This window comes from Oncorhynchus nerka, linkage group LG15 (assembly GCF_034236695.1).
Source record: "Oncorhynchus nerka isolate Pitt River linkage group LG15, Oner_Uvic_2.0, whole genome shotgun sequence".
In the NCBI taxonomy this organism is placed as follows: domain Eukaryota; kingdom Metazoa; phylum Chordata; class Actinopteri; order Salmoniformes; family Salmonidae; genus Oncorhynchus; species Oncorhynchus nerka.
In genome coordinates, this window is record NC_088410.1 from 82,415,306 (window position 1) to 82,424,587 (window position 9,282).

The window sequence follows — 9,282 nt, forward strand, 5'->3', positions numbered from 1 at the left end:
TATGAACTGTAACTCAGTAAAATCTTTGAAAGTGTTTCATGTTGCGTTTATATTTTTGTTCCGTATCAATCTGGATGACCAGCCATAATGAATGTTCAATGTACAGATAGATCATGCTTTCAAAACTATTAAGACAGGCTACTTTTCAGATGACGATGGTACAGTAGTCTGTTACTCTCGTTGAGTCTCACGTGTTCTTTTCCAGTCCAGTGTTCCATTGTGCAACTTGTTGAACAGCAGCGTACTCCCTGTACTTTCTGAATCTGATCCGCCTGTCTGCCAACAGGCAGTGACCTCACGAGCGCCATATTAAAATGCTTCTTCTTCCCTACTTTTTTTGTGTTGAGAACGTAGCCACCATCAGTCTGCCTCTTGGTTTCAAGAGATTGACAGAGAACATGATGGAAATAAACTCACTCCAAGAGGCGTTCAAAGGTTATTTTGGTTCTTATGAATAGCGCAATACTTCGATTGAAAGGCAGACGTTTTGTTTACTTGATTCCACAGTGGTTAGCTAGTTATATCGCCAGGTGTTGAATGTAGCTAGCTAGCTATAAGCTAATGTTAGCAAGTCAGCTAGCTAATGCTAAAATTCGGAAGAAGAAGCAACGTTGCTTAGCTAGTAGCGTTCAATTCTCAAACCTCCAGAAAAGCAATCACGCGAGCTATGTTATGTAATTGTTTCCTATGTATAGTTCTGGATTCAACAATGTAGCTAGCTAGTTAACCATGATGGTGTTGACAACTCCATCGCCACATAGCTAACGTTAGCTAGCTTGACACCCAGCTAGCTAAGCTAATGAACTGATTAACTACCGGTAGTTAGCTGGCTAGTTAATTTAGCTATCTAGATAAGACATTGGCATTAAGTTAAGCCTAACTAGCTAGCTAATTGTTATGTAAATTGTACCCTAGCTAGTGTTAGTTAGGTGGCTAGTGAGCTAATTTTGTGTTCACTTGTAGCTGTTCAATTGCCACAACTAGCTGTAAAGGACAGCCTTTTATGCGAACACTCAATTAAATTCGCAGTTGGTGTCATTAACTTGATTATCCCCATTTGGCAGGTGCTTGTCTGAAGCTGGCTAGCTAGCTAGTTGAATGGCTAAAACACACTGACAGTGTTGTAGCCACAAATCCCCATTCATTAGATAGTAATAAGCAAGCGAATCACTCAGTTTCCTTATCTGTTGTGCTCACTGATTTGATATCACTGTTCTCTGCAGACTTTGACAAGAAAGGGACGCAAGAAGTGGCTCCCCTGCTAGATCAGTTTCTGTGTCATGTTGCCAAGACTGGAGAAACCATGTAAGTAATGTTCCTATTGACAAGCCTGGAGCTACAGATTTCATGCATATGAGGATGAGGCATGTTCAGTGGGAAAACTTGAACACCACTGGTCCAAATGATGGAATATGCCAAGGCCATGCCAAGTCTTTTCTGCATGTGGGCTATAACTAAATTACACATTTGACATGTTGCTAGCTAAGTTATTATAATCTTGAAATGCAAAAAAATGTGTATGCATCATATTCTCACATCTTGCTTTATTTAACAAGTTAAATCATAGGAATGTGGATTATTCATTTTAAGAAATGTGTACTCTTTCTCCAGGGTCCAGTGGTCCCAGTTTAAAAGCTATTTCCTCTTCAAACTGGAGAAGGTGATGGATGACTTCATAGCCTCAGCACCCGATCAAAGGGGGGTAGCCAATCCCAATGTGGAGTCCATTCCATTTGAGGACATGAAGGAGAGGATACTGAAGATTGTGAATGGATACAATGGGTAGGTACCAGCAAAACCTTTAGGCAACTGTTTTCCTACAGTCATGTGATGCCATCTGGAGTTCACTATTGCTGATTTTGTGGTGGTTATACAATGGCGCCATCTACTGGATAGGCATTTCTAGATGTCACATGTACTGTAGCAGGGTTTGACATTCACTTTTTTAGCCACTTGTCCCTCAGCCTAGTAGGACTGTTCAATTTTTTTTTTTACTTCTCAAAAAAAAACATGTAACACCATTTTTACATAATTGTATGATGCAAGGAACCAATTTACAAAATAAAATGCATTACTATCTTTACCATAAGAGAATCAGACAAAAAATGTGACTACACACAATTGGCTTCTTTGAATATTCAATCAAGACGGTCTCAAAATTCTCCTTTAGTTCTCTGCTGGAGGATGGTAGCCTGGTACCCTATAAAATGTTGCAACATTATTACAATTACTAACAAATATTTTTTTATGTCTTTATAAAATAATTCCCTCCAGGGCTCTAAAGAGGTTAAAAACTGACTCTGAGACGGTTCTTGGCCGACAAATCCTAAATGCATTCAAACACTGCACATTAAACATGTAAAAAGGAAATGAGGCTGATGCAACAGATCAGACTATTTAGCTTAAAACTGTAATGTTTATTCATATCATAAGCTCAACAATGCACACATTGCTGTAGGCTATGCGCAAATGCAATTAGAGGAAAACACTTCTCAAAAGCTCACCGCACGCGCAAGTGGACCGAGACGAAAGTATCCATTAGAAATAGGGATGCGCAATATATCAGAAACCATATCGGAATGGACACACTCCTAGCTCCACAACTGACTCGAGAAATAAGCTGATCAACTGCGTCTGCTGCAGACATTTTACCCTCTGTCATGGCATAGAACACCTGCTCAACAAAACTGCCGACACACCGTGGGTTTAAAACTTGCAAAAGTACTCAAGGCTGTGAACAAGCGAATCGGTGGCATTCTCTCTGAGCCTCTTTACTGTGTTGCCACCATGCTCGATGCTAGGTACAAGGACCGCTACTTTGATTCAGACAAGAAACAGGGTTTATGTGAAATGTTAGCCACAGCTGGACAAGATGGAAACAGACACAGTGACAGTGCGCATCGCAGAAGAGGCCACAGAGCTGAAACTTCACTGCTTGACATGTATGATGAAATCCTGGTTGAGACTGAAAAAATGAACAATGAAAAAAGGTTTGTGATTATGTCAAATCAAACTTTATTTGTCACATGCGCCGAATACAACTTGATCATGAAATGCTTACTTACAAGCCCTTTACCAACAGTGCAGTTTTACTGGTAATGGGGACACATGTAAATGCCAACAAAATAACTTTGTGTGTTTTAACTATTTAACTGTACTAGTCCGCAAAGATGTTAAATATCGGTATGGGTTTTTTTTGGCAAGGAAAATATTGGATATTGGACAAAAATGTAATCTGTGCATCCCTAATTAGAAATTAAGAGGGGAAATCTAAAGATGCATCAACTAGCATGGGTTACTAATATGACTAGGATTATGCCTTTGGCTGCTGGACAATAAAATTAAGTTTATTTGAAAACCAGTAGAACATGAGAGAATTCCTGGTTTCAATCGCATATTAAGTATTTGTAAAATAATTGCCTCAACATTTCTATGGTAGCTTTTTTGGCTAGGCTACTCTGAAACAAGGTAAAGCATGCTTCATAAAATTACCTAAAATATCCAGGTTATAAGCAGTTAAGTTTGTTTAAATAGTTTCTAAATGCTCACCACCTCAAATTTAAGGTGGGTGATGAGCGGTGCATGCTCCTTCACTCTGGTCTTGTGACCATTTGATCTGAACGAACCGTGCTTCAAGTATGTCGACAGAATCAAGCCTTTAGACGTTAATGTTAATTATCCTTCAATTTATTTGTCAAAAATGACTGGCCACTTAGCCTATATTTATGTAATTAAAAGTCTCATTAAAGTTTGGCTATATTTTCTGGACTTTTTCCATATTTTGTTGCTACAGCCTGAAAATTGATTAAATTTGGACATTGTCATTGGCCTACACACACTACCCCATAATGTCAAAGTGGAATTGTTTTTCTAAACATTTTATTGAAAATGAACAGCTGAAATGTCTTGAGTCTTAAGTATTCAACCCCTTTAAGTTCAGGAGTAAAAATGTGTTTAACAAGTAACATAAGTTGCATGGACTCACTCTGTGTGCAATAATAGTGGTTAACATGATTTTTTTAATGACTACCTCATCTCCGTACCCCACACATACAATTATCTCTAAGGCCCCTCAGTCGAGCAGTGAATGGTGTATAAAAATCCTTCCTAACTCAGTTGCTGTAGAGGAAGGAAATCGCTCAGGGATTTCACAATGAGGCCAATTGTGACTTTTAAACAGTTAAGAGTTTAATGCCTGTAACAAAAGAGAACCGAGGATGAATCAACAACGTTGTAGTAACTACACAATACTAACCTAAATGAACGTGAAAAGGAGCCGTTACAGAATACAAATATTCCAAAACGTGCATCCTTTTTGCAATAAGGCATTAAAGTTAAACTGCAAAAAAAGTGACAAAGAAATTCACTAAGTCCAGAATACATAGCAGTATGTTTGGGGAAAATACAACACATCACTGAGTACCACTCTTCATATTTTCAAGCATGGTGGTGGCTGCATCATGTTATGGGTATGCTTGTCATCGACAAGGACTAGGAGTTTTTTAGGATAAAAATAAACTGAATAGAGTTGAGCACAGCCAAAATCCTAGAGAAACCTGGTTCAGTCTGTTTTTTAACAAACACAGGGAGACCAATTCACCTTTCAGCAGGATTATAACTTAAAACACAAGGCCAAATATACACTGGAGTTGCTTACCAAGATAACATTGACTGTTCCCGAGTGGTGTAGTTAGTTTTGGCTTAAAATCTAAGGCAAGACTTGCCAGAGCTTGACACATATATTTAAATGAATGTGAAAATATTGTACAATACAGGTGTGTAAAACTCTTAGACTTGCATGTATTGACTCAGTGGTGTGAATAATTGTGTAAATTAGATATTTATCTTTCATTTAGCAAACATTTCTAAAAACATGTTTTCACTGTCGTTATGGGGTATTCTGTGTAGATGGGTGAGAAATCCATTTTGAATTCAGGCAATAATGCAACAGAATGTGGAATAAGTCAAGTGGTATGAATACTTTCTGAAGGCACTATCTAATATTATCACTTTTTTTCATTAGCTAGGCCTCTGTTTTCTTTAGCTAGTCTGTTTTTCACTAGTTTTTACAGCTTTTTTTTTACATACATGGTACTTTTATACACAGCATTCATTTATATATATATATATTTTATACACATTACATTTCATTAATAAATAGTACTGACATCTCCGGTATACATTATATGTAGGGTTTTCCAGTAATGACCATTACCGATCATGAGCTCTCTAATATCACCCCTGAGCTACTCACAGCCCATCTCACCCATCACCCTCTTTTGATTTGCATGTGCCATATCATTTTCAACTGTGATGTCTTACATGAATTTGAAACATTTCTAATGGCATAGTATCCACAGAGCTAAAGATGAAAACCTTTCCTACGAGTATTATTATATTGTTGATTGACAATGGCTTTCCAAATCACCCAACCCTGCTGTTTGTAGTGTTCATTTTAAATCAATGTTGTGTTTTTTCAGCCACTCTTGAACCTGTGACCAGAAACAAGCTACATGGGGCAATACCATAATAAATTATCTAATTATTCTCTCTTCGCAGCAAAATTGGGTTTATTTTAATCAACTCCTTACCATCATTCCCTCAGAATTCCATTTACAATCCAGCGTTTGTGTGAGCTGCTTACAGAACCCAAGAGGAATTACACAGGAACAGAGAAATTCCTCAGAGGTGTTGAGAAGGTGAGTTCAGTGCCACATTAGATAGGATTTTTATAGTGTGTGTAATATATATATAAATACGTGTGTGTGTATGTGTAATATATATATATATGAGAGGGAGATATACACATCTATCATTAACAGTACTAGTCAAAAGTTCAAGGGTTTTTATTTATTTTTTACTATTTCCTACATTGACATCATAAACTATGAAATAACACAATAATAATCATGTAGTAACCAAAAAAAGTGTTAAACAAATTCAAATACATTTTAGATTCTTCAAAGTAGCCACCCTTTGCCTTGACAGCTTTGCACACTCTTGGCATTCTCTCAACCAACTTCATGAGGTAGTCACCTGAAATGCATTTCAATTAAAGTTAATTTGTGGAATTTCTTTCCTTCTTAATGGTTTGAGCCAATCAGTTGTGTTGTGACAAGGTAAGGGTGGTATACAGAAGATAGCCATATTTGTTAAAAGACAAAGTCCATATTATGACAGTCCATCATTACTTTAAGACATGGTCAGTCAATGCAGAAAATGTCAAGAACTTTGAAAGTTCAAGTGCAGTCGCAAAAACCATCAAGGATATCAAATATAAAATATTTTTTTGAACACTTTTGGTTACTACATGATTCCATGTGTTATTTCATAGTTTTGATGCATTCACTATTATTCTACAATATAGTAAAAATAAAGAAAAACCCTTGAATGAGTAGGTGTGTCCAAACTTTTGACTGGCTGTGTGTGTATATATATCTCAATAAAATAGTATTTATATATTGCAGTGTTTGTAATAGGGTTTTTCTTCTCCCAGAATGTGATGGTGGTCAGCTGTGTGCATCCTACCTCAGAGTAAGGGTTGTCTTTTCCTTATTGTTATACATTATAGCAATGAAACATTTTTAGACACACAGAGGTGTGTTTTATTAAGTTTATATGATGTTCGGAATTGTCATTGTGATGTTTCTCTCTGTCATGAAGGAAAAACGGATGCAGTGGTGTGAATAGAATTAATGGTGTTATGTTGCCTGGAAACTCATCTGCTTTTACAGAGAGGTAAAGCGCATAGGACAGGCTCTCATTCTCCCATCCTAGTTTCACATCAGTGATAATTGCCTAAAGGTAAATGCAGAAAGTAAACCTCACTTTTCTTAGTCTCTTATTATTTTCTTGCAGGAAAGTTAATGGCCCAGGGACCCCCAGGCCGCTGAACAGACCAAAACTCTCTCTAGCCAGCTCACTAGCGACAAACGGTCTACCGGACAGTACAGACAACAAAGATCCTACCACAGAGCAGGGACATGACACACATTCCAGGTACTTCAGTTGCTACCCAAAAGACCATGTGATACTCACTTCCTACCGTTCTTTTATGAATTGAATGCGTGTTGAATCTTCTTTCTCAGTGAGGTGTCAGCATCGGATATGCTAGGGAGCTCTGTGAAGAACAAGCACTATGACGATCAGGAGGTTATGGAGGCGGAGCAGCACGAGGTGAAGAGGCTCAAGTTCAACAAAGATAAAGAGGAGGAGGAGAAGAAGGTGGACACCCTCAGCTCCTGCCATGCTGACAGCTTGTCGGAAGAGACAGAGTCCATGGTCCAGGAGAAGGAGGAGGAGGACAGTGAGGCTGCCAGTACTGCTGGGACTTGTGAAGACCAAGGTAGGACTGAATTTTCACCTTTTTCCATCATGCCGGTATACATCGCTGGTGAAATCCTTTGTGGATATTAGTAAGTGTATGAGCAGAACCAGGAGTTGCCTGAATTCTGAGGTGTTCATTGCAAGTTCAGCTTATCTGTGTGCCAGATCTATGAGAACCCAGTTACATTGCTTACTGTGTTTTTGTTTCCTTGCCTGTCCCACAGAGCCATCGAGCACACAGTCGGAGCCATCAGCAGGGCCCGGGGCGGATAAGCAGGCAGAGGGGGAGGTACCTTGTGACTCCCAAGAGGAAGGTAATGACATGGACCAGTCAGAACAGCAGGCCACTGCTGGCGTCCTGAAGAACCCTGAGGCCCGGGACAGCGATGAGGGCAGTGACCCAGTCAGCAGCAGTAGCGCCAGCAGCTGTAACAGTGCGGAGAATGAATCCAGGGAAGAGGCAGCCCCTGCTCCCTCCAGCAGTACTCCTGAGCCAGCTGCAGAGGGTGCCATGGAGAGTGGCAGCCAGGACACTGGGACCAGTGAAGAGCCCATGGAGCAGGACTAACAGCTCCTCAGGATCGATCTATTGACCATTAAGAACATCTGTCCTCAAGTCTAGCTTGAGTGTCACCGGTGAAGGGGCTACTCCATCCTGGTCCCCTAGATACTTTACGCCTTGTCTACATTTTGGCTACTCCTCAAAATGACCACCTGTCATTGATGTGGACATCCACATTTTTATTTTCAATTGAAGATTTTTTAACTGGATTATTTTCTTCCCCTACACTCTATTTAAGAGTTTCCTTTTAAGGCTTGTGGTCTCCAGAGGTCTTTGTTTCAGCCTTGGTCAGTTTTTTGGGTTGCATATGATGTTTGTTCAAGCTGTGCTGATTGGACGGTGTGTTCACCTGGGTATTGTTTTCTCATCAATTTGAGCATTTGACAGGTAAAGCAGGCCCAGTTTTGTTCCTGTAGCCAGTTGTTTTTCTCTTTTCTCTGTGGATTATCACCCCCGCCAAACCACCAGAGTCAGGACAGAGCTAACCCTGCTAACTAACCTCTTCATTATTTATGCCGTTAGTTACTTACTCCAGAGATGAGCTAGCTAGCATTTCTGTTTGACTGAAGCTCGAGCCTCAGCATCCAGCCCATACCACTGTTTTTACTCATGTGCCGCCATCTTGGCTGTTGAGGAAAAAGTATCTTTCTATGTTATTTAAAAAAATCTATTTTCCTCGTGAGATGGAGTATTGTATTAGATTTTCCATGTGAGACCATATTCTCCTTTTTAAAATGCGTCTGTTGTCTTTGCTATGATGCACTACCGATCCAACTCGAAGAGTAATGTAACATGCTACTTTTACCTTCAGATATAAGATTATATCATTTTGGGGGCACCATAATTTATATAAACATTTCAACTCAACTACTTATTTTGTAAAATGTTATTTTGTGGCAGCCAGTTTAGTTTCCAAAACCAGCTGTAAGTACAAGATGACTTCCAATTTGGATTGTGATGTCACCAAGTTGTTTGACTGACAGATATCCAGAGCAGTTACTGGTTTCTTTCTATAGCTGTACTTTTGATATTTAGAATTTTAAATTTCTGTAAAGTAGACTTTTGTAGATTGTAATACAGTATGTGTTCACTTCCTTTGTGAAACCATATAATTGTATAATTTCTGTGTATACTCTGAATGATTTTGCTTTCAATGCAGTATTCAGATAAAGCAATAAATGTTCACATTTTTGTGTGGTCATGCTTTCTTACCCGTGAGGCATCTCGTTTAGTCCACTGAGCTGCTTTAAAAGCTGCATGTTAACCCGACTGGTATCAGATGACCTATGTCACAACCTCAACACCTCTGCATAATTTTTTAAAATACATGTGTTGAAAACAATGTGAACTTATGGCCATTTAGCCATTAAATCCTCAGTTCAAGACTATTCCTC

The 9,282-nt window shown here is 39.0% G+C and overlaps 1 protein-coding gene across 2 annotated transcripts; it reads left to right on the top strand.

Annotated features, from left to right (window-relative positions):
• Positions 1–322: 322 nt before the first annotated feature.
• LOC115143408 (serine/threonine-protein phosphatase 4 regulatory subunit 2-B-like) lies at positions 323–9,079 on the top strand. 2 transcript variants are annotated; one of them, XM_029683809.2, is made up of 9 exons: positions 323–435; positions 1,224–1,305; positions 1,612–1,782; positions 5,606–5,699; positions 6,497–6,534; positions 6,664–6,738; positions 6,838–6,999; positions 7,089–7,345; positions 7,551–9,079. In XM_029683809.2, exons 1-9 carry the CDS (start codon positions 399–401, stop codon positions 7,892–7,894), a joined length of 1,260 nt encoding a protein of 419 aa, XP_029539669.1. In that variant the 5' UTR covers positions 323–398; the 3' UTR covers positions 7,895–9,079. The 2 variants fall into 2 exon arrangements, with proteins under 2 accessions (XP_029539669.1, XP_029539670.1); XM_029683810.2 differs by having other exon boundaries at positions 325–435; positions 6,859–6,999.
• The last annotated feature ends 203 nt before the right edge of the window (positions 9,080–9,282 follow it).